The sequence below is a fragment of the Dysidea avara genome, chromosome 1 (assembly GCF_963678975.1).
Source record: "Dysidea avara chromosome 1, odDysAvar1.4, whole genome shotgun sequence".
Lineage (NCBI taxonomy): Eukaryota > Metazoa > Porifera > Demospongiae > Dictyoceratida > Dysideidae > Dysidea > Dysidea avara.
The window spans coordinates 23,052,120-23,077,499 of record NC_089272.1 but is presented as its reverse complement, the minus strand read 5'-3'; the positions used below and the strand labels follow the sequence as shown (position 1 = coordinate 23,077,499).

At 37.7% G+C, this 25,380-nt stretch overlaps 1 protein-coding gene across 1 annotated transcript in view; it reads right to left on the bottom strand.

Moving 5' to 3' along the window:
- Positions 1 to 324: 324 nt before the first annotated feature.
- The window catches only part of LOC136259856 (uncharacterized), a 32,782-nt gene continuing 7,726 nt past the window's right edge, over positions 325 to 25,380 (bottom strand). Inside the window, exons 2-9 of the mRNA XM_066053415.1 lie at positions 16,246 to 16,986; positions 12,126 to 12,411; positions 7,489 to 9,608; positions 6,953 to 6,989; positions 6,499 to 6,807; positions 6,411 to 6,445; positions 3,831 to 3,909; positions 325 to 525 (exon numbers count right to left, since the gene is read on the bottom strand). Coding sequence (XP_065909487.1) covers positions 506 to 525; positions 3,831 to 3,909; positions 6,411 to 6,445; positions 6,499 to 6,807; positions 6,953 to 6,989; positions 7,489 to 9,608; positions 12,126 to 12,411; positions 16,246 to 16,929 — 3,570 coding nt within the window. The 5' untranslated portion in view covers positions 16,930 to 16,986 and the 3' untranslated portion in view covers positions 325 to 505. The remainder of the gene's footprint in view (positions 526 to 3,830; positions 3,910 to 6,410; positions 6,446 to 6,498; positions 6,808 to 6,952; positions 6,990 to 7,488; positions 9,609 to 12,125; positions 12,412 to 16,245; positions 16,987 to 25,380) is intronic.

The following is a 25,380-nucleotide window of genomic DNA, read 5'->3' as shown; positions in this document are numbered from 1 at the left end:
TTATTGATAAGCTGAAATGTTGCCTAAACCACATACAAACTCCAGCACCTAGAATGGCTTGTTCAGCTACCCACAAATGCTGGGCTCCAATTATGAATCAATATACTATTAAAATATTCTCTTGCCAGATTAATAGAATAGCATCCACTTTCATCATGGCTCTCCACAGATATCTTTTTTGGAATATGCTGTATAACTATCACATATAAAACAGTTTCTTATTTTCCAGGGCACAACCTATATAATTATGTATATAGTACTTTGAAAACCATGCAATGATTTACAAAAAAAGACAAATATATATATATATATATATATATGTATTTTTATTTTACTAGTGCAAATGTGTGGTACATTTCTGCTGACACTGTACTTCAATACTGGAAGCATAAAACACAGTAATATTATTATGCACCCACTATAGTTAATCCCATACAAAGGTTATTAAAGTCCGTATTACTGTAGTATCTATAGTGTGTAGAAAATAATCTGTATGTCAATTTCTTTAATCAGTAGAGCTCCTTCCTGATTAAGAAAAAAAACAAATACATTAATTTGCATATGTAGTACCTGAGACAATATGTTATTTATTAAGACTTTACAGCACAAGTTCTGAAGGTTTGTAGGACTCCTCGTCCTACAGCCTGTTTAAAGTTGTTACAGAAAGTATGTTTGAAAAGGGTAAAATTCCATGACTGGAACCAAACCTACAGCCATCCGATTAACACTCGAACGCTTACAGGAGTCTGCCAGCAGTCAAGATGTCTTCTCTGTGTTAATTTCAAGTATTTGCATCTATAGGAACCTTAGAGAGTGACTTTATTATCTCAATATGTGACCTAATTATAATCAGATTGAGAATTTGAAAATATGTGATTTTAATTATTGGGAAGACCAAAAGCTGCAAATTTTGATATTTTCACTGTGAATGCAGCTAAAATATAACTAGCGTTTATAACTTACTTTAGTTCATAGCTATTAAGCTAGCTACTAGTATGATTCTGAACCTTTTCACAACAGTATCTGCAACACAAGCATGCACATGACCATGCATGGTTGGTGCATGATGAGCAGGTAAATGGTATATATATTAAAATGAATAGCTGAAAAGGTTTTATGGAGTCTCAAGCCTTAATAGGGGGCCACTCAAAGTGATAGATGCATGTGGGAATCTGTCCAAGGTCAGTGGCATTTCAAGGTGACAGCTAGAGCATTCCACTGGTATGTGTCTCTCGATTCCACTTGTGAAAATCAGCAGCCTGAACAAAATGTTTTATGCACTTTTAAAAAGATTATAATGCATGCCCAGGTGTGACCATGGAGGCTGGGGGTAGGGGAATTAATATCATTAACAGGGAGTTGATTCCATAATTAGTAGAGGCAACTGAAAAGAAAATTTATATTATGTACAGTGGTGTAAATGTGTAGTGTAAAATTTGGTCACATAATGATTTGCACATTGTACAGTACCACTATTTACTGCATGTGCTCAGTGTGTTGGAAATTACACCACATTTTCCAATCATACTAGTAAAATTTAATTTACAAATGAAGTAGGGTTCCAGCAATAAAAAGTAGTAATCAAGATATATAAATGATGGTAGTTAATACAACACAAGTATATGAAAAATTTGGAATTTTCAACTAGAGTAGGGACCATAGCACATCGATAAAAAGTACTGAAACAAGTTGCAGGATATTAAATCACAGTAAAACAAAAAGAAGTGTTATATCCCTACTGTGCTCAAGATATCATAACGGAAATGCACATTAGGGATATATAAAACTTCTTATTGTTTTCAACTGTGATTTAATATCATGGACTACTGCAACTTGTTTCAATACTTTTTATCGATGTGCTATGGTCCCTACTCTAGTTGAAAATTCCAATTTTTTTCATATACAGTGTACTTGTTTGTTAACTTTTTTGTAAATAATCTTACTATGACTGGTGAACCCACGCATACCGCATCTGAAATGGCGCCGCGTGCCCCAGCTATATCAATTATCGTCTGAAAAGTGAAGTATCCATTACGCTTGGTTGTCAGCTATGTTCAACCCGTTACACAGCATTTCGAATCAATAACTTTTCCGGAAGTACCTCTACAATCTACGCATACCAAAAGAAATGGTGCCGCACCCCAATTTTATTAATTACCGTCTGAAAAGTGAAGTATTCATTACGCTTCGCTGTCGGCTATGGTTACACAGCAATACAAATCAAGAACTATTTGAATAGCACCTCTGCAATCAAAATAGTCACTATGAAAAATATGGACGATTTCCATTTAGAAGGGAAGCCATCATGTGCTCATGCCAAATCGACACCTTTCCCTGTCAGCAAAGATGAATTGGACACAAAGGAGGACACTGGTAAGTCCATGAAGAATGCATTGTACATACTGCGGTATGCCAAAAGGCACCTGTCAGGCCGAAGCAACGTTGAACAGTGAAAAAATCAAGCCAGTAGCCTTAGCCGTTATCGAGTTACGCTTGTCTGAAGGCATCAGTCAGTTATTTACTTACTTACTTACTCAGTCAGTAGAAAATTCTGTCAAATAAAAAAGAAGTTAAAATTCCGTAGCAACTTGTTGAAAGCGTTTCGGGTCGATCTGAATTGAAGCTTGTCTGCAGTTTGGGTTTAGTTTTACCTAACCAATACTGCCTCATCGTCGTCAGGGAAATTTGAGGCTGATTTTTCGGTGATGTTATTTTGTGGGCCACACCTACTCCTTTGTGGTCCCTACTATACAGTTACGTACTATCGTACTGTATGATAGCTATGTGGGAAAATCCCTACATAGGCATGTTACCACCATCTGTTCAATTTCACAGTAGGGATTGTTCTCACATAGTTATGTCATTACATGTTTCTGTATCGACAAGCTTAAAGCCTTCCCACAAGTCCCTAGTGGGATAGCATTCACTAATTAGCTACCAGCACTCAAATCTCCTGTTTCACTACATTTTAGTGCTGGAATCCTTAAATTAACTGTACCAGTTTGTTAACTTTTTGTTGTAGCATGCATAACTATGTTATACACACGTGGCTATGACTGCTTTATTAGAGTATCTCAATCACTACTTGCCTTGAATTAGCTTTGCAATAGAATAAGGGGCATGGATTTCCATGTCTATTTTTCCACTGTAAAAACACAGCTGATTGCAACTAGATCATATAAGGGTATTGTACTGATCATTGGTGGCATGTTTTGATCATTTAGGGATGTGGTCAAACAATGCAATCATTATAATAGTGCAGCTACTTGTATCAAGTCCACTTACAGTAGTGTAAGCACTTTAAATAGTCTAAAGCTCCTCTAAGGAAAGTGCCAATGTGGAAAATTAATGCATCAGTATGGTTTCCTTGCAGGGGCAGTAGCAAGCTACATATGTAGTTATGCCCACCCACCCTCCTCCCCCTAAATAAAGGTATCTCTCCGCTCTGTTTCCTTGCAGACAACCATGTGCTTAAAAATAAAAGGAAAGGCAAAGTGCAGAAGGAAAATATTTATCAAAACCAGAAAACGCACATCCCACCCATGAGTTTGTTATTGTGGCATGAAATGGTGCTTCATTAGGTTTTGGCTTTTTTTGCAAAAAGTCAATATTCAGCTGTCTGTGAGTGTTTTCTTGTTTTTAATCACTAAGGTTATTCTGTAAAAGTGATTTTTGTCATATATGATGTTCTATATATGATGGTTTTTAATAGTAGAATTTGGGTTTCATCCATCATTTTAGGAGGGGGAACAGGACTAATATTCAGAACACACAATAACAATCTCAATTACGCAAAACAATTTTGCATAAATATCACACATATACTATACCTGCTGGTTCAGAAATGCTGTGATTGTAACTCTGAGAGTTTCCCTTGCCACTAGATTCATCAGTTGGTAATGAAATAGACTGTATAATAGACAAGTACAAGGAAAAATTAGGAATTTTAATAAAATATAGGGATCGTTGAAATAAAAAGTAGTAAAACAAAGATATACTAGTGGACATTTACTCCCTAATTCAGTCTAGAAAGGTTTTAGGAATTAAATGTCCACAAGTATATCTTCAAGTCTAGGCTACCTCCCTTGTTTCACTGCTTTTTATTTCTACGATCCCTAAAACTTCCTATGTTTTATTTGTTTACTGCTTTTGTAACATAATTCTGGCACAGTGCATACCACAATAAAAGAAAGAATGGTGCCATGCTTAATGTTTTATCTGCGCACTTACCCCAAATATAAATGTGACCGGATTTCACATAACAAGGCTTCCACACACACAAAATCAAACTTACGGTTTTACCAGAAATGGATTGCTGGTCTAATACACTATCATATTTCACACTGTACTTCCTTCAGCACTGACAAGTCTGGTTTCTGTAGCAGCTTTCTTCCGACCCTGTCAAAGCCACGAGTGTGAGATTGGCACCATTAAATGGCCATGGCTTTGTGATAATGGTGTGTAGTGAGCTGGGACTTCACAGAGAGCTTGCCAATAGTGTTCTCAGTCAATTTGGAGTAATTTGAGGGCCATGGAGGGCCATGGAGAGCCCAAACTTGGCCTCTGGATTCCAATCGTCTTCTTACTTCATTTTATACCCGTATATTAAGACCACCGTCCACCCCCACCCTCCCACCCTATTACTACCACCTGTGATATTATTATCCACTCGAAAAAAGCTGCTCAAAACAGGGCAAATTTTGGGTATCAGAAATGTATACACCCACTCAGTGATAGCTAGTGAACAGATGAACAATTGGTGCAAATTTTGTTTGCACAGCTGTAGGCACTGGGAAGTTATTACACAATGATTCCTTAAAATCGCCATATCTCCTAACAAAGCTTTGTGCGTCGAAGCCTTGTTTTGTCAAATTCAGTCACAAATTACATGAACCAGCCACTACACTTTGTTTTCAGCTATGTTCAGGATATTAAACAGCAACACACAGTATGAGAAGTGCCTATGCAAAATACGGACAAAGCCATCATGAATTGACACCTTGTGCTATCATCAAAACACAAAGGAGGACAGAGGCATACCACATTATTAGTATAGACACCTGGAGTGTCTATTTCTTACAATCCACTTGTGAGCCAGCTGAAAAATCCTGTTGCTCCTTGTAGCAGTACTGTTGACATCCTTTGACAAATCGTGAGTTTCATTAGTTACAACTAAAGCCACTGCAATCTTATACATGACCCCCATATTTACCCCTGGCTTTAATTTAACCCTTTATTATCGAATGGCTAATATATTGCCATAACGAGTGCCCTTTATAAACGGAGCCATAACTCCTTTTTCCTAGGGGCTACGAAGCTGAAATTGCTACCAAACTGCTCAGAAGGACCGGGCGTTTTTAATGAAGTTTACCGTTCGGCGATAGGAAGAAGCATGGGCAAGTTATGGCACTTGGCAATATAAAATAGCGTATACAAAACAATAATACCTGTTTAAAACTCCATGTTCGCCTTCTCCCTGCTACTAGGAGGCTTTAGTTGGAGTTACTCCATTCCCCACGTGATAAGGATTCTAAAAATAAATAGTGTGATGTCATCGCGTTGATTAGTAAGATGGCGGCGCCCATCTTTCAATGCCATGGCGATACGGAGAAGATACGCTTTCTTCGCTTCATAGCGCGTGAGTTGTGTGTGTGATCTGTAAGTATTCTAGCTGTGTTGGTAGAAGAGAGAGTTGGCTATCAAACGGTATATAGCTTGATGGGTTAATTAATGGGTGGGGTCCACTCGTATCGCCCACATTTCACACAAGCCATAAAAGTTTTCACACTTGCGGTTTTATAAAAAAAACTTCGGTAATAAAGGGTTAAGACCCAGCATTTATTTGAGCCCGGCTGTAATACAGATATATGTATACAGTAAGTCAATGATGCGTTCATTGTATTGTGGTATTTCAGACTAAAGTGCATGACATCTAACAGTGAAAAACTTACAAAGCCCATGGCCTTTTGCCTGTGTGAAGGCATCAGTTAGTCAGTCAGTCAGTCACTCATCCAGTGTGTCGGACAGTAGAAAATCCCACAGATTTTTTAATTTTAAAATTTTAGATTTTAAGGCACTTTTGGGCTTGGCTATACCTATAACCAATTGTGAGAAAGTGCAAACCTCTATTAAATTACTTTCTAATGTATTTTTTGCTGCAGAGGCATAATTACAGTACATTTTGCTTTATTTATTTATATTTTAGCCCAAAAATAAATATAAAACTCTTCAAAAAATGCCACACTGCAGTAATATTTGAGGATACACTGCTAATCACACTACCGTTACTTTTAACAACATATCCTGTACTTATGAACACTACATGGTGCTACTAATACTAGGTGATGATAACATACAGTACAATGTATATCACTTTAAAACAAATACTATCACTTAATCAAATAAATTACCTTAGGTAGTTGTGATGTAACATCACCTTCACATCCTACACAGGGATACAGCTATCAGAGAGTACCTTACTGTACCACATTACCATACCTTTAGATGAATTAGTCTGTAAAGATGACTCCATGTCATTAGCTAATGCTTCAACTGCAATGGTACAATGTGTCTTCATTACATCAAAACTTTCAGTGTATCCAGCTTTCAAAGGCCGTGCAATATACTCCAGTAACTTCATATTCTTCTCTGATTCTCGATCAGGTGATTTGATATCAGATGCATCATCAACAGTGATAATTCTCTTTGTTATGAAGTGTGGTATTAGTGTGAGGAAATTGAGAACTCCAGTTAAATTGGAGTAATTTTCTGTAAACACCGTTTCTTCTGGACATTCTTTCAACTGCCCTGATGGAATATATATAAAAGTCAAATCTATGTGCATAGCAAGTAATATCAGCTGGTGATACAATACTGTATGTAACAGATGCTTAGACACTTATGTACAAATACACTTGCACATGTATTATAATTTTAGAAATGCATATCTTACCTGGAAATTTAATTTGCAGTTTTATATTATTCCGTGCCTGTACAAAAGAAATTCAACACATAACGTAATGTATACTTGTATACAGCACTAAGTGTCACTGTTACTGCACTATTGTCGTTGTTTAGGGCTTAACTTCAAACAGTTTTCTAGCTTGTTTTAAGTTGAATGGTGCCACTAAAGTATGACTGCATGCTTGTGAGCTAGAGTTTTCTTATAAATACCTGAGCATGAAATAATAATGTTCAAGTGTTGTGCTTAGCACAAGATATTGGATACTCAAACACAGCCAGTGAGTCTCTCATAAAGGTAGCATACATGGCAGTAGTCGATAGCTATGCTCATGATAAACTGTATATAAATTACATTAGTGATAATAAACAGGGCTTATATTTTAATTGCAAAATTATATTAACCTGGGTCAAAAATAAACAGTATAAACAGAGATTATACATTGTAGTATGGAAGTCATTGAGGAAATATGAAGGGCTGACAATATATTATGACCTAAGTCAACACATAAAGATGAAATACCATACCTGTGATATTTTTGAATTTTCACACCACAGCTTGTGTGATTTTAATTCAGTCAATCCATGATTTTCACAATGTAATCCACGAGGAAGAGATTTTTGACCAGTCATGTGATCTGATAATAGAAAAATTAAACAAGGCTTGGTTTTGCAGTAAAAACCACACTTCAGATCAACTTTATTACATGAATGTGTGCTGATTTGCTGTAGTGCAGTGATTATTGTTTGTTGGACATCAAAATGAATGGATTCAGAATTCTCTTCAAATTCTGACTGAGTTACTTGAATTTCTAAGTGTGAAACTTTGTCAAGCAATAAAATGTATTGTCCAAACTCGGCTGCACAGAAAGCAACAAAGTTGGAGTAAATGCATCTCTTTCCAGGCAGTTCAACCTGGAGTTTCCAACTCTTGACCTTTTGAACTAACTGAACAACTAAACAACAAAATACTCCTCTTGGCAAAGTACCAGAGTTAAATTGTATAACAAATTCAACACCATGAATAGGTGGCATAGATTTTAACAAATCAGATTCTTCATCCTTATAGGAATCTAATATTGCTAACATCAGATAATCTCTACTGTCGTTTGTAGGATATTGTGTGATGATATTCAAATATTTAAGCAATTCAAGGAAGGACTCAAGTTTAATGCCTCCCAGAGAATCTGTATTGATTTTGCCAATTAAAGATTTACTAAGAATGCCTTTAGATTTCAGATTATTCAAAGCCTTGTGATCAACAATTGTTTCATCAAACGAACAACAAACAAAATTTGTCAAGTTGGTAAATAGCCACTGTGGGTTGCAAATTACAAACTCATCCATGCCAGGAACTTCATGGAAATACAACAAAATGCCAAACATGTGATGAAATCTCAATGCAGCTTTAACTTGTAGTTCTGCAGTATCATCATCACAACCTGAGATCAATTTTTTGTACATTTTCACAACATCAGAAATGATCATGAAATGACTTTTTTGTCTGCCACATACAAGCCTAATTTCCATTTCTAATATCATCCAGGTTACTGGTACTTCATAGGTAGCTTTTTTATCCATAATGGTTTTGATCTCAGTGCGTATCCTATCTACTATTGTACCATCTAAAAATTCTTTCTTTCCAGCAACTGTATTGTCTACTGTAAACAATGCTTTTTTGTCATAGTTCCAAACTGATACACTACCACTGGGTTCTAGTTGTGCAATTAACTTTTCTACTTCTTTGTTAACTTTATCAACATCCTCTTCTTTAACCATGTCGAGGTGTGTTCCCACAAAACACAAATGAGACTTTTGATCTTCATTACTTTCTGAAGGTGGTATTGGTAGTACACCTGGAAGGGGAATATCTTTGACCATGGAATCATTCAGCAATGCAGTGAGACATTTTATCAAATCTTTGTTGGTGTAATTCAATGGATATGGTTCATAAGACTTGATACCATATCTATAATGGTGCACTTGTACTCGCTCATCAAATCCCTTAGCTCCCAGTACATGAAGCATATTTAAGACAACAAACGTAACAGTAGCTGAAGTATTAACAGCTGGTAACATGTTTATGAACTGTGGTTGACCACCAGTGTCCAGTAATGTGAGGATGTCCCATACTGGAAGTGGCTTTTTAAACTCACTTGTAAGATTGGGAGACTTTGAGTATAATCTTTCTTCTGTAATAATATGCTGTGGTATTTTTAATAGTGGTTTACAACTTTCTGGCTGTGCCTTTGGTAAATCAGTGAACCTACTATCTTTATGAAAAGCTGTTGGTGGTTTTGCAATGACAATGGTACTTTCATTGAGTTCCACATATTTTGAATCATGAGGCGTGGGTTTAGACAGCAACTTATAATGAATACGTAGTTTAAGTTGATGAAGTTCTTCAGCTGGATTAAGATCAACCCACTCTGTCCCTTGTATAGTAGCCTTTCTTGCTATCATGATTTGTTGAGTGTTGCCAAGTCCTGTACTATGGTACTGATCTCTAAACCTTTCATTTTTAAGCAAATGAACAAAGCTGGTTTTTCCAGCCCCTGATGCTCCACAAAACAAAATTTTGGCATGCCGTACCTTCATTGTATAGCCATCTTTTTTTGCTTCATTCATCAACTGTATTACTTGCTCATCTACAACAAAAACCATACAATAATGGGTCTACTTAGTTCAGTACAAAGTGTATCAGCAAATTTCACAAAGTATACTTATATGTGTAGTTACTATATCAATTTACTACATATTACAAGTACACAAAGTACTTATGCAGGTAGTGTTGTCAAGTACAGTATACAACAATTATAATGTACAAATATTATGTTAAAGCATTGGCACAAATGCTGGAAGATAAAGCATGAGGTGTGTGGCCAAGATAATAAAGCATGAAGCAAAGCTGAGTGCTTTATTAATACTAAGGCCAAGTGTATAGAATAAGCAAGGCGATGCAGGGGTGTATGCAGGAGTTTTGAAAAGGGGTTTCCATTGCAGTTACGTGCTGTTCTATTAGAGTGTTAACCCTTTATTATCGAATAGCTAATATATTGCCATAACGAGTGCCCTTTATAAACGGAGTCATAACTCCTTTTTCCTAGGGGCTACGAAGCTGAAATTGCTACCAAACTGCTCAGAAGAACCGGGCGTTTTTAATGAAGTTTACCGTTCGGCGATAGGAAGAAGCATGGGCAAGTTATGGCACTTGGCAATATAAAATAGCGTATACAAAACAATAATACCTGTTTAAAACTCCATGTTCGCCTTCTCCCTGCTACTAGGAGGCTTTAGTTGGAGTTACTCCATTCCCCACGTGATAAGGATTCTAAAAATAAATAGTGTGATGTCATCGCGTTGATTAGTAAGATGGCGGCGCCCATCTTTCAATGCCATGGCGATACGGAGAAGATACGCTTTCTTCGCTTCATAGCGCGTGAGTTGTGTGTGTGATCTGTAAGTATTCTAGCTGTGTTGGTAGAAGAGAGAGTTGGCTATCAAACGGTATATAGCTTGATGGGTTAATTAATGGGTGGGGTCCACTCGTATCGCCAACATTTCACACAAGCCATAAAAGTTTTCACACTTGCGGTTTTGTAAAAAAAACTTCGGTAATAAAGGGTTAATATTGCCTGACTGCTTTATTAGAGTATATGTTGCTATAATACTACATAGTGCTATGTACCATGAAGCCACCTACCTTCAAAGGCAAATTCCAGGGTACATATCTCATAAACCATGGCTTGCCATGGTACATTTAAGTTAAACCATGGCCTTGATATCTGGTGAGGGAACGTTGGTTTGTTTTTATAAGAATCCTGGCAGCATTCAATTGTGGGAGTTTATCATTGCTCACATGATGAAAACCATGAAGCCGATTTTCTATCTTACAGCACACAGACAGAGGTGATTCAACTCCTTACCACCCTATGAGTTGACAAATGAAAGTTCAAGGTGAGAACTAGTGTCATGGGTAATTTACAAGTGCTTCTCCGCGTGTTTGATTACGTACCACGCCCACTTTTCGTATATCACGAGGTAACCACTCTACAGCGAAGCTTACCCCTCTGGATGTTTAGAAAACTGTGTAAACAGTGTTTAAGTGATGTAGCAACTTCGAAACACTTGTAAAATCACTAAATTGAGTGTTTCCGGGATATCCGTAGGATTTGCCCGTTTATGTTAACAAACGTAGTCACAACGTTAGTTGTTGCTGTCCCATAATCAAATTTCACAAGTTGGTCTATGTAATGAATTCGGTGGTCAGTCTCGTATTGGTTTGGGTGATTAATCGCCCGCAGGCTGCTGCATCGGCATGGTACATATCAGTTGTATCACGTGCCCTCGTGATTTGCCTGATATGTACACCCACGCTCTTGGGCCTGACGGCCCTCGAGCTTGGGTGTACATATCAGGCAAATCACTCGGCTACATGATACAACTATTACAGTTTTATAGGTCCTGTAATTTTAAAGCATTGCAGGGGCATACCCAAGGGGGTTTCCAGGGGTTTCAAGAAATTCCTTAGGATTTTACACAGTGTTTGGAAAATGGAGAAAGTGGTACTTTAGGTTTCCAGAATTTTGGATTCATCTACACTTTACATCTCTTATCTTAGTTAAGCAATGGTGTCTCACATAATAACATGATCACTAGTACATAAAACACACTAACATCACAGCTTACATACAGGCAGAACTGGCTGTACACTTACAGTACATGTGATAAAAGTAATTATAGTGCATCCCTGTATTGTAGCTACACTATAACAAATGTTTTAGTTAGTATATTTATTAACACTAGTTTACTAATTGGTGATGCCCAGCTGAAACCTGGGGAGTGTTGACTTAGTTGCTGTCATGCATAACATCTACCTCTTAAGTGTAAACGTTTTATAAACTACAGTTCGTGGACTAAATAGTACAGTTCACACCTGAACTAAAACCATACCAGCATTTTAGATAAGGTACAATTCTTGTATATAGTTTGCGTGCAATATTCCATAATACATGTACTTCATAGCTATAGCTAGCTGATTAGCCTGATTGTAAGATTAGACAACAACTGAGAGTGGATGTATCTGCACTTGTATACTTAAATATAATATAGTTCAAGTAGCACTACATCACCTATATGGATTGCAGTTTAACAAAATTACATACCTTCAACAAATTTATAGTATCTTTTACCAGACTCTGTTACATATTGTTTTTGAATGTTGAATTTAGCTATTCTGTAGATAGCTTTAGAAATTTTTTTATCTCCATAGCTACCAAACCGTTTTTCTTTGGTAGTGCTATCCAGCTTTACTGTTACTCTACCACCCACAAGTTTTGTAGAACGAAGATGATCAAGGACAGAAAGAACATTATCATCACTAGTATCAGCCAAGTAGATCGCAAATCTGTAGAATTTCGGTCTTACCATTTCTGGGTAACTAATAGACACCTAAACATAATTGCAACAAATATTACAAACACATACAGTAAGTATGTAAGGCCACTGTTTAATTTTAATGATTTTCTGTTTTTCATCAGTGCCCGTACGTATTTCCATTGCCACATATATTTCCCCATTATTAACCATTATTTGTCTGAGTAGCAAAATATTGTGAGCATGTACAGTTCAGTTTTCAAGATTGTTGCACTCGTACAGTAGCTACCCCATGCAGTGCAGCCTTATTGATTTGAAAGATTTGTGAAATGAAACCATGTACAGTTCAGTTTTCAAGATTGTTACACTTGTACAGTAGCTACCCCATGTGGTGCAGTCTTATTGATTTGAAAGATTGGTGAAATGAAACCCTCTGACACTTATCATCTGCAGAATTTTACGAGTAAATTTAACTGACCTGTCACTTGAGTTCCAAGGACGACTATATATGTCCCTACATTTAAAGTGGACCAGAATCTTGTGGTTGTAAAGTTTTAGACCATATGCCCCAACTACTAGGGATGCAGAGACAGAGAGTTGAGGTATGATAATAAGCTGTGTTGTGGTAAGTTCTAGGATAATGGATAATGGTAATGACCTGCCCGCCTGCACAAATTTTCTGATGAAAAACAGAATATTACTAAACAGTGGGCCAGGCCTAAATAGTACCCCACTAAAAATTGTAATTAATTCTTACCACACAATAATAGGTATCTGCAAGTAACTCAGTTGAATATAATATATTTGGTTCAGCAGAGTAACACGAAGGTACTTATTTTGATCAGTATATATAACAAACCTATTTAAGAAGTGAAATCCACGAAGGTTGCGGCCTTCAAAAACCTGGATGAAAAAAGTTGTGAAATCAAAGGTGGTGGCCATGAAACAGCAGCAATGTTGTGGATGATAATAAATTTTAATAAATTTATTATCATCAACATTATTGCAACCATTTCATGGCCACCACCTTTGATTTCACAACCTTTTCATCCAGGTTATTTTAAGGCCGCACCTTTTTATACAGCTTAGCTGTTTTGCGTGGATTATTACATACTTTAAAAATAATCACCTTTGTTGCAAAAGTTTTAGAGCACTTGGCCAGAAAACAACTTTACATGAAACAGCTGCAAGGATCATTGACAGACAAGAATATGTGCTACTATAAGTTGTTTTCTTTGCTAAATGAGTTTCGGAGCTCAATAACTAACAGGTCATGTAATGAAGTTGAAACTATCAGCACATTTTGGGTAATTCCCACTTAAGTTTGAAAAATACATGTCAATATGTACCTGCTTATGTATATATTGTTAACTACATCACTTTAATTTGTTGATGTATAGTGGAACCACATGCATATGCAGGGGGATTCAATGTGTATTAGCTCTCCATGCATTTGATGTGATTCGATTGTAAATATGATTTTTTTTCCTTGGGCTAGATGAATGCCCTTGCCACCAGCACTGGGTGCCAAGTGCATAACACCAGCGTAAAACAAAACTATACAAGGGCATCAGCATTAAGCCTGTCCTGGGAATAGGCTGAATCGATGCTAGCCATTACAGGACAATGCACAGAAGATTCATACCTCCTCAAGCACATGACGGCACCCCTTAAGAGACAGAGAAGCAAAATAAACAGTGACTATAATTCATCTCTCACTTGTCAGCCAACATGGAAGCCAGCTTCTTGTACATTGTGGTAGCAGATGGCCCCATACCACCACAAGCAGAAAAGACATGCCCTCTCAACCTCCCTCACACTCTCATCATAAGCATACCTATTTTCTTGCTCATTGGTTACATATGCAGTCTCACCAATTTGAAGTTTACATGTACATACTGTAGGTATGTAGCTAAGCAATATTAGAACACTAAACTGTTATTATAGACCATGTGCAACCTAGGGAGTGGTCCTCTTATAAAATTATATGCACACAATAAGATTCAATTTGATGGCAAAAATGTATGCGCTCTGTGCTAGGAAAATTTATAAAATTTGATGCAAAGGAATTGCTACTATTTGATAAGTTACTAGGTAATACTGTAGCACTCAATATACAGTACTTACATGTGCTGTGGCAAGTTATTCTGCTTAACCCTTTCCAGACCAAATTAACAGGTGAAAAAATACGCGTGCTTGATGTATTGATGGATTCAACCTTGTATCTCCCAAATTGCGTGCTGGCTGTTAAAACGAACTTGTACTAACCTTGGCCAGGTCTTCAACGAATAACCAGACCAATGGAAAACCAGAACTCTCCTTGTAGTGTTAGACCTTCTTCTTTTCACGCTACAGTAAGTTTTTTGCATCCTTCTCTTTACGCGTTTGTTTCTCCTGAAGTGTTTACCCTATCAACAAAAACTAACTGCCATCTTGTCGAGTATGATGTGGTGAATCCATAATGTCCCAAGTCCGTGCACGCAAGTATACGGAAGTTATGGCCGTTATAAATTCGATTACGAGCAACGAGTTTGAAAACTGAATCGCCTTGTTGAAAACCGGTTTGTTTACCCTTCATCCAAACGCTTAAACCTATATATCCCCGATTCCCCATCCATCAAAGAATTCATTAAACTTTATCCCACCCCTGTACCTTGAAATGTGCGGAAGTTACATTCATTACTGTAATTGTGTGTAAAAACTGGGTCTTTTAGGCCCCTGATGGGCTGGAAAGGGGCCTAATATAACCCTTTCCAGCCCGTCAGGGGCCTAATATTAATTAATTACTTTAATCAAGAACAGTTATGTATGTGCAATACAATTGTCAATACTTTTGGCCCTAACCTTTCCCACAAAATATCATGAAATTTGAAGCTCTAACAACTTTATACTATATGAGACCCTGCCAGATATGAGTTGCATGGCCTATAGTAATAGCGTAGATTTGGGCAATATTTAGACTATGGCTTGTAAGGCTCTGATCACTGCCGCAATGGCAGCTTCCTGATCCAATTAGTGCTAAAATAACTCACTGGTAGGGTTCCTAGATGAATACAATCATCTTTATAATACAAGAATGCTTTCTTTACACTCTAGCAATGATTTCTGATGGCTGTTGTGACCGGAATCCAGCAAAGCACGTGACACGTGTGCCAAAAAAATTGTCACAGGTATCTACCCGTAGGTATCTATTGGATTTTAAATACCTAATTAACGACTAAACTTCAAAGCATACTATGTGTGCCATAGTCTAAACTAAAATTATGAGGTGCTTCAAAAACTAAAACTAAACCACAGAAATTTTCAAAACCTAAAACTTAAAAGAAATTTTGGTTCTAAAACTCCTGTAAACCAGGATACTAAAACTAACTAAACCGCCTGTAAATTGAAGGATCTTTGATATTGCAGACAGTATCAGAAATATGTGTGGAGGTTCAGTATACCCCACCCTGTAGAGTTGACAGATGGTATCGTTGTATTGCGTCTCATCCACTTTGTTTTGGAGTGCCCCATCTGCTGCAAGAACTGCTACCTCATTTCCTGCTATAGTCTCACAGTATTCTTGTTGAAGAATAATAATATTAAGAAGACAGTTATAAATACTACTTTTACCATCCATATAAGCACGAAAAGGTAGGCACATTGAAATGGAAGCTGTGTCTATGGACAGTGTCACATGCTTTCCCATGTACTTTGCACATGTGTATATTTCAAAACTTGCTGTTTGCAATTGAGGATTAGCCAATCACTGGAATCATCTTGCAGACTGTTTCAAAGTATACTAAGGATTACGTACACACAACATGTACATACATAATACATACACACATACATGAATAGGTACAAGCACATAAAGATAGTACATTTACATACACGGATACATGGTCACTGCATATACACATACGGTACCTTAATATCAATCGTTGCAGGGAAAGCCGTCGTTATAGAAACATGCAGTGAGTGCACATTACCAAACTCTTTTAACTCTTTCCAAACTGATTTTATACTGTTGTTATCAAAGTACATTTCACCAGGTGAAAAAATCATCAATTTTCCAGATTTCTCAGTAACTGGGGCACGTTCAACATCATTTTTAAGTAGAGGATAGACATTCATTACAGTTGGATCATCACTTTCTTTAAAATAATTAGTATCTAAATAAATGAAATCCCTGACTGCTTTTATTACTGAACAATAAGTATATTCAATGTCAGTATGTTCCATGATTTCAGATTTTTGTGGAAAGCTGGGGTCTAAGGATAAGCAGTAATATGCTCTGTGATAACAATACTGATTGATAAACGCCACTATTTGTGTTACAATGTGATCTGGAATAGTATGGACATTTCGAATAACTTCAGAAGGAATTTTGAGGATTGAGCAAATCTGTTCGTTAAAACTGGGTGGAAATCTTACAGCAACTGATTTGCAGCTGTTTTCAATTAAAATTACAACATAGAAATACTTTTTCAAGCAACTGCAACTAAGTATGGCATCTAGATCTCGCTGTTTTGAATGAAGACTACCATAGTCTACTATCAGAATGTTACGCAGATCTTCGTGCTCCTTTAAAAAGCACAACTCCTGAAACATTGCATTTTCTGAAGGTTTTGCTGGAGAAAAAAAACCTTTTTTCCATTGTGTAGCTACCTGCAATACAGTACATTTATATGTGTTAACACATATGTACACAAGTACACAGAAAAAATTGGAATTTTCAACTAGAGTAGGGACCATAGCACATCGATAAAAAGTACTGAAACAAGCTGGAGTAGTGCATGATATTAAATCACAGTAAAATATACACAGCAGTATGAATCAAGAACTGATTGTAAAGCACCTCTGCAATCAAAATAGCCACTATGAAAAATACAGATGATTTCTGTTACGAAGGAAAGCCATTACATGCTACCGCCAAATCGACACTGTTCGCTGTCAACAAAAATGAATGGAACACAAGGGAGGACACAGGTAAGTCCATGAAGAATGCATTGTATGCACTGCGGTATATGCCAAAAGGCACCTCTCAGGCAGGAAATTGAGGCAGTAAAAGGCACCTCGAAGTGATGTCGAACAGTGAAAAAATCAAGCCCGTAGCCTTAGCCATTATCGAGTTATGCTTGCCTGAATGCATCAGTCAGTCAGTTACTCAGTCAGTAGAAAATTCCAGTAAATAAATATTTTTAAAACTCCGTAGCAACTTGTTGAAAACGTTTCGGGTCGATCCGAAAGCTTGTTTGGGCTTTGTTTTACCTAACCAATACTGCCTCATCGTCGTCAGGGAAAATTGAGGCTGGTTTTTGGGTGATGTTATTTCATAGGCCACACCTACTCCTTTATGGTCCCTACTATACAGTACTATTGCACTGTATGATAGTCAAATAGAGACATCAGACAAATTAAGCATACTACAGTATTTCCATATTATGCATCCACAATGTAAAGAATAACCACAAAGCAACACAAATAATATATTCTAGAACAATCTAGAGTTTCCATTGAAAGATGTATGAAGCAATAAATTCAGTAAACCTTTCATTTATAAAGTAGGCATTAAATGAAGTGAGCAACTGACAGAGTGGCTAAGGGAGTATGGAGGTCTCTGATTCAAATTCTGGACATCTTTATAGGTATTTTTGTATATTTTTAACCATGGTGATTAGAGTATCTCAGCCCAAAGATTTTGCACTTTGCTTGGTATCATACAGTACAATAGTACCATATAGTAGGGACTACAAAGGAATAGGTGTGGCCCATGAAATAACATCACCCAAAAACCAGCCTCAATTTCCGTGACGATGATGAGGCAGTATTGGTTAGGTAAAAACTAAGCACAAACAAGCTTTCAGATTGACCCAAAATGCTTTCAACAAGTTGCTATGGAACTTTAGGCTATGGACTTGATTTTTTCGCTGTTTGATGTCGCTTCAGCCTGAGAGGTACCTTTTGGCATACCGCAGTACATACAATGCATTCTTCATGGATTTACCAGTGTCCTCCTTTGTGTCCCATTCATCTTTGCTGACAACAAAAAGTGTCAATTTGGTGGTAGCACGTGATGGCTTCCCTTCGTAATGGAATCTGTCCGTATTTTTCATAGTGGCTATTTTGTTAGCAGAGGTGCTTTTCGAACAGTTCTTGATCCGTACTGCTGAGTAACGGGTTGAACATAGCCAACAACGAAGCGTAATGAATACTTCACTTTTCAGATGATAATTGATATAACTGGGACACGTGGCACTATTTCTTTCAGTATGCTGGAATTGCAGAAGTGCTTTTAGAACAGTTCTTGATTCGAATTGCTGTGTAACAGGTTGAAGAACATAGCTGACAACGAAGCGAAATGGATACTTCACTTTACAGATGATAATCAAGACACACGGTAGTGTGTCGTGCGGCCCAAGAAGCCGGCGCGCCACACCGTGAGTATATTGACAGGAAGAACGAAAACGTCATTTTCACACCCTTGTATCTCGGTGATCACTTATCTGATTGGAACCAAATTTGTTACACAGTTGCCCGCCAGCCAAGGGAGTCTACATTCCGAATTTGAAGGAAATCGCTCCAGCCATTTCCGAGATACGAGCTGCCAAAGTTTCGTTTTTTTTTCTTCGTTTTTTTTTTTCTTCTTCTTCGTCTTTTCGCACACTTGCAAAAATTGCTATAACAAGCAAACGCGTACTCCGATCGCCTTGAAATTTGGCACACAGAAAGGGAGTCCACAGGCGAATCCTAGCATCAAATTTGGTACAAATCCGATGAATGGTTCAGGAGTTATGACCGATTATTCGCGTAAAACAAGATCGATTTGTTGTCACGCCTACAGGGTAAACCGCTTCATGGAATGAGTTGAAAATTGCTATGTAGATGGAGTAACCATCGTAGGAGTGCCTTTTGGTGGTTTGAAAGGAATCGAGATAAAGACCACGGAGATATGACACAAAACCCAACCTGTGTCACAATTACGCGATCGATTTTTATGAATAAAAAAGTATTAGTATTCACGCCTACTAGGCAAACCGCTTAGAGCAATGAGCTGAAAATCGGTGTATAGCTGGAATAATCTTCATAGAAAGTCCTTGCTGTAGTACAGAAGAATAGGATTACAAACCACTGAGTTATGATTCGAAAGCCAACTCCGTGTAGCAAATGCGAGATCGAGATACTCTAATAGAACAGTCACCCTAATAGAGCATTCGGCTAATTTATTTACTCCATTATAGAATTTTATTACATCACAAGTTATTCTGTAGGGAGTTCAGTTGCAAACAGTTAATCTTATAGACAGTTCAGCAAGAAGACAGTCACCATGTGGAGAGTTAAGCAAATATACCACTATAGAGATTCAGAACATTACAAGTCACACTGAAGAAAATTCAGCTATAAACAAGTCATGCACTGTGTAGAGAATTCAGCTACAATTAAGTCACTCTCTAGAGAATTCAGTTACACAGAATTCAGTTACACACAAGTCACTGTGGAGAGAGTTCAGCTACAAACAAATTACCCTTTAGAGTGATCAGCTACAAACAAAACACTTTGCAGGGTGTTCAACTGCAACAAATCAATTACCTTTAGAGCGATCAGCAATGAACAAATCAACACAAATCTACCTGTAGAGAGATCAGCTAGAAACAAACCACCCTGAAGAGAGTTCAGCTACAAAAAATCACCCTGTAGAGACATCAGCTAGAAACTAGACACAATGTAAGGAGTTCAGCTACAAGCAATCACCCTGTAGAGAGTTCAGCTAAAACAAATCAACCTGCAGAGAGATCAGCTACAAACAAATCACCTTATAGAGAGTTCAGCTACAAACAGATTACCTGTAGAGAGATCGGCTACAAACAAATCAACCTGCAGAGAGATCAGCTATATACACACAAATCAACTTGTAGAGAGATCAGCTACAAACAAATCACCCTGTAGAGAGATCAGCTAGAAACTACACACAATGTAAGGAGTTCAGCTACAAACAAATCACCCTGTAGAGAGATCAGCTACAAACTAGACACAAAGTAAAGAGTTCAGCTACAAGCAAATTACCCTGTAGAGAGTTCATCTACAAACAAATCAACCTGTAGAGCAATCAGCTAGAAACAAATCACCCTGAAGAGAGGTCAGCTACAAAAAATCACCCTGTAGAGAGATCAGCTAGAAACAAATCACCCTGAAGAGAGGTCAGCTACAAAAAAATCACCCTGTAGAGAGATCAGCTACAAACAAATTGCCCTGTAGAGAGATCGGCTACAAACAAATCAACCTGCAGAGAGATCAGCTACACACAAATCAACTTGTAGAGAGTTCAGCTACAAACAAATTACCCTGTAGAGAGATCGGCTACAAACAAATTAGCCTGTAGAGAGTTCAGCTAAAACAAATCAACCTGCAGAGAGATCAACTACAAACAAATCACCTTATAGAGAGTTCAGCTACAAACAAATTACCCTATAGAGAGATCGGCTACAAACAAATCAACCTGCAGAGAGATCAGCTACAAACAAATCACCTTATAGAGAGTTCAGCTACAAACAGATTACCTGTAGAGAGATCGGCTACAAACAAATCAACCTGCAGAGAGATCAGCTATATACACACAAATCAACTTGTAGAGAGATCAGCTACAAACAAATCACCCTGTAGAGAGATCAGCTAGAAACTACACACAATGTAAGGAGTTCAGCTACAAACAAATCACCCTGTAGAGAGATCAGCTACAAACTAGACACAAAGTAAGGAGTTCAGCTACAAGCAAATTACCCTGTAGAGAGTTCATCTACAAACAAATCAACCTGTAGAGCAATCAGCTAGAAACAAATCACCCTGAAGAGAGGTCAGCTACAAAAAATCACCCTGTAGAGAGATCAGCCAGAAACAAATTACCCTGAAGAGAGGTCAGCTACAAAAAAATCACCCTGTAGAAAGATCAGCTACAAACAAATTGCCCTGTAGAGAGATCGGCTACAAACAAATCAACCTGCAGAGAGATCAGCTACACACAAATCAACTTGTAGAGAGTTCAGCTACAAACAAATTACCCTGTAGAGAGATCGGCTACAAACAAATCAGCCTGTAGAGAGTTCAGCTAAAACAAATCAACCTGCAGAGAGATCAACTACAAACAAATCACCTTATAGAGAGTTCAGCTACAAACAAATTACCCTATAGAGAGATCGGCTACAAACAAATCAACCTGCAGAGAGATCAGCTACACACAAATCAACTTGTAGAGAGATCAATTACAAACAAATCACCCTGTAGAGAGATCAGCTAGAAACTACACACAATGTAAGGAGTTCAGCTACAAATAAATCACCTTATAGAGAGTTCAGCTACAAACAAATCACTCTGTAGAGAGATCAGCTAGAAACTGGACACAATGTAAGGAGTTCAGCTACAAGCAAATCGCCCTTTAGTGAGTTCAGATACAAACAAATCAACCTGCAGTGAGATCACCTACAAAAAAGCACCTTGTACAGAGTTCAGCTACAAACAAATTACCCTGTAGAGAGATCGGCTACAAACAAATCAACCAGTAGAAAGATCAGCTACACACAAATCAACTTGTAGAGAGATCAGCTACAAACAAATCACCCTGTAGAGAGATCAGCTAAAAACTAGTCACAATGTAAGGAGTTCAGCTACAAGTAAATCACCCTGTAGAGAGTTCAGCTAAAACAAATCAACCTGCAGAGAGATCAGCTACAAATAAATCACTTTATAGACAGTTCAGCTACAAACAAATTACCTTGTAGAGAGATCGGCTGCAAATTAATCAACCTGCAGAGAGATCAGCTACACACAAATCAACTTGTAGAGAGATCAGCTACAAACAAATCACCCTGTAGAGAGATCAGCTAAAAACTAGTCACAATGTAAGGAGTTCAGCTACAAGTAAATCACCCTGTAGAGAGTTCAGCTAAAACAAATCAACCTGCAGAGAGATCAGCTACAAATAAATCACTTTATAGACAGTTCAGCTACAAACAAATTACCTTGTAGAGAGATCGGCTGTGAATTAATCAACCTGCAGAGAGATCAGCTACACACAAATCAACTTGTAGAGAGATCAGCTACAAACAAATCACCCTGTAGAGAGATCAGCTAGAAACTAGATACAATGCAAGGAGTTCAGCTACAAGCAAAATCACCCTTTAGTGATTTCAGCTACAAACAAATCAACCTGCAGTGAGATCACCCACAAAAACGCACTTGTACAGAGTTCAGTTACAAACAAATCACCCTGTAGAGAGATCAGGTAGAAACAAATTACCCTGAAGAGAGGTCAGCTACAAAAAATCACCCTGTAGAGATATCAGCTAGAAACAAATCACCCTGAAGAGAGGTCAGCTACAAAAAATTACCTTGTAGAGAAATCAACTACAAACAAAACACTTTGCAGAGAGTTCAGCTACAAACAAATCAACCTTTAGAGCGATCAGCAACAAACAAATCAACCTGTAGAGAGATAAGCTAGAAACAAATCACCCTGTAGAGAGTTCAGCTAAAACAAATCAATCTGCAGAGAGATCAGCTACGTACAAATCACCTTATAGATAGTTCAGCTACAAACAAATTACCTTGTAGAGAGATCGGCTACAAACAAATCACCCTGCAGAGAGAACAGCTACACACATATCAACTTGTATAGAGATCAGCTACAAACAAATCACCCTGTAGAGAGATCAGCTACAAACTAGACACAAAGTAAGGAGTTCAGCTACAAGCAAATTACCCTGTAGAGAGTTCATCTACAAACAAATCAACCTGTAGAGCAATCATCTAGAAACAAATCACCCTGAAGAGAGGTCAGCTACAAAAAATCACCCTGTAGAGAGATCAGCTAGAAACAAATCACCCTGAAGAGAGGTCAGCTACAAAAAAATCACCCTGTAGAGAGATCAGCTACAAACAAATTGCCCTGTAGATAGATCGGCTACAAACAAATCAACCTGCAGAGAGATCAGCTACACACAAATCAACTTGTAGAGAGTTCAGCTACAAGCAAATCACCGTGTAGAGAGTTCAGCTACAAACAAACCAACCTGTAGAGCGATCAGCTAGAAACAAATCACCCTGAAGAGAGGTCAGCTACAAACAAATCACCTTTTAGACAGTTCAGCTACAAATAAATTACCTTGTAGAGAGATCGGCTACCAACAAATCAACCTGCAGAGAGATCAGCTACACACAATTCAACTTGTAGAGAGATCAGCTACAAACAAATCACACTGTAGAGAGATCAGCTAGAAACTAGACACAATGTAAGGAGTTCAGCTACAAGCAAATCACACTGTAGAGAGATCAGCTAGAAACTAGACACAATGTAAGGAGTTCAGCTACAAGCAAATCACCGTGTAGAGAGTTCAGCTACAAACAAACCAACCTGTAAAGCGATCAGCTAGAAACAAATCACCCTGAAGAGAGGTCAGCTACAAAAAATCACCCTGTAGAGATATCAGCTAGAAACAAATCACCCTGAAGAGAGGTCAGCTACAAAAAATCACCTTGTAGAGAGATCAACTACAAACAAAACATTTTGCAGAGAGTTAAGCTACAAACAAATCAACCTTTAGAGTGATCAGCAACAAACAAATCAACCTGTAGAGAGATCATCTAGAAACAAATCAACCTGCAGAGTGATCAGCTACAAACAAATCAGCTTGTAGAGAGATCAGTTACACACAAATCAACCTGTACAGAGATAAGCTAAAAACAAATCAGAGTTCAGCTAAAACAAATCAATCTGCAGAGAGATTAGCTACATACAAATCACCTTATAGATAGTTCAGCTACAAACAAATTACCTTGTAGAGAGATCGGCTACAAACAAATCAAACTGCAGAGAGATCAGCTACACACAAATCAACTTGTATAGAGATCAGCTACAAACAAATCACCCTGTAGAGAGATCAGCTAGAAACTACACACAATGTAAGGAGTTCAGCTACAAACAAATCACCCTGTAGAGAGATCAGCTACAAACTAGACACAAAGTAAGGAGTTCAGCTACAAGCAAGTTACCCTGTAGAGAGTTCATCTACAAGCAAATCAACCTGTAGAGAGTGCAGCTAGAAACAAATCACCCCGTAGAGAGATCAGCTGGACGAAGTCACCTTGTAGAGAGTTCAGCTACAAAGAAACCATCATGTAGACAGTTCGGCTACAAAAAATCACCCTGTAGAGAGTTCAGCTAGACGAAGTCACCTTATAGAGGGTTCAGCTACAAAGAAACCATCATGTAGAGAGTTCGACTACAAAGACACCACCATGTAGAGAGTTTAGCTGCAAACAAATCACCTGTAGAGAGTTCAGCTAGAAACAAAATACCCTGTAAAGAGACCAGCTAGAAGAGGTTACCTTGTAGAGAGTTCAGCTACAAAGAAACCATCCTGTATATAGTTCAGCTACATTTCAAGTCACCCAGTAGAGAGATCAGCTGCAAAAAAATATCCTGTGGGGAATAATGGGCATGTAATAAATATATGTATATAATTTGTATAATTACTAATAAAATCCAAAATAATTGAAGTACTAAAATTCTTCTTTAAGTTCTTTTCTTCTTCCTGTAGTAAAGAAAAAAGCGCATGGGTTAAAAAAGCCCCAAAGCCAGCCATAGACCGGCTTTGCAGTATACAAATACAAAAAGAAGTGATATCTAATCAAAAACAGCCAAGCTGTAAAAAAAGGTGCGGCCCCCAAAAAGGCCATGGTGAAAAAAGATGTGAAATCCAAGGTGGCGGCCAAGAAATGGCTGTGATGGTAGGTTAATGGTTACATTTTAATAACAACAATTCAGGTAAATTTGGTGCCAAGACCAAGCGGCACAAAATTCACCTGAATTGTCGTTATTAAAATGTAACCATTAACCTACCATCACAGCCATTTCTTGGCCGCCACCTTGGATTTCACATCTTTTTTCACCATGGCCTTTTTGGGGGCCGCACCTTTTTTTACAGCTTGGCTGTTTTTGATTAGATTGATATAGCTGGGACACACGGCACATTATGCGTGGGTTCATCAGTCATAATAATTTACAAGAAA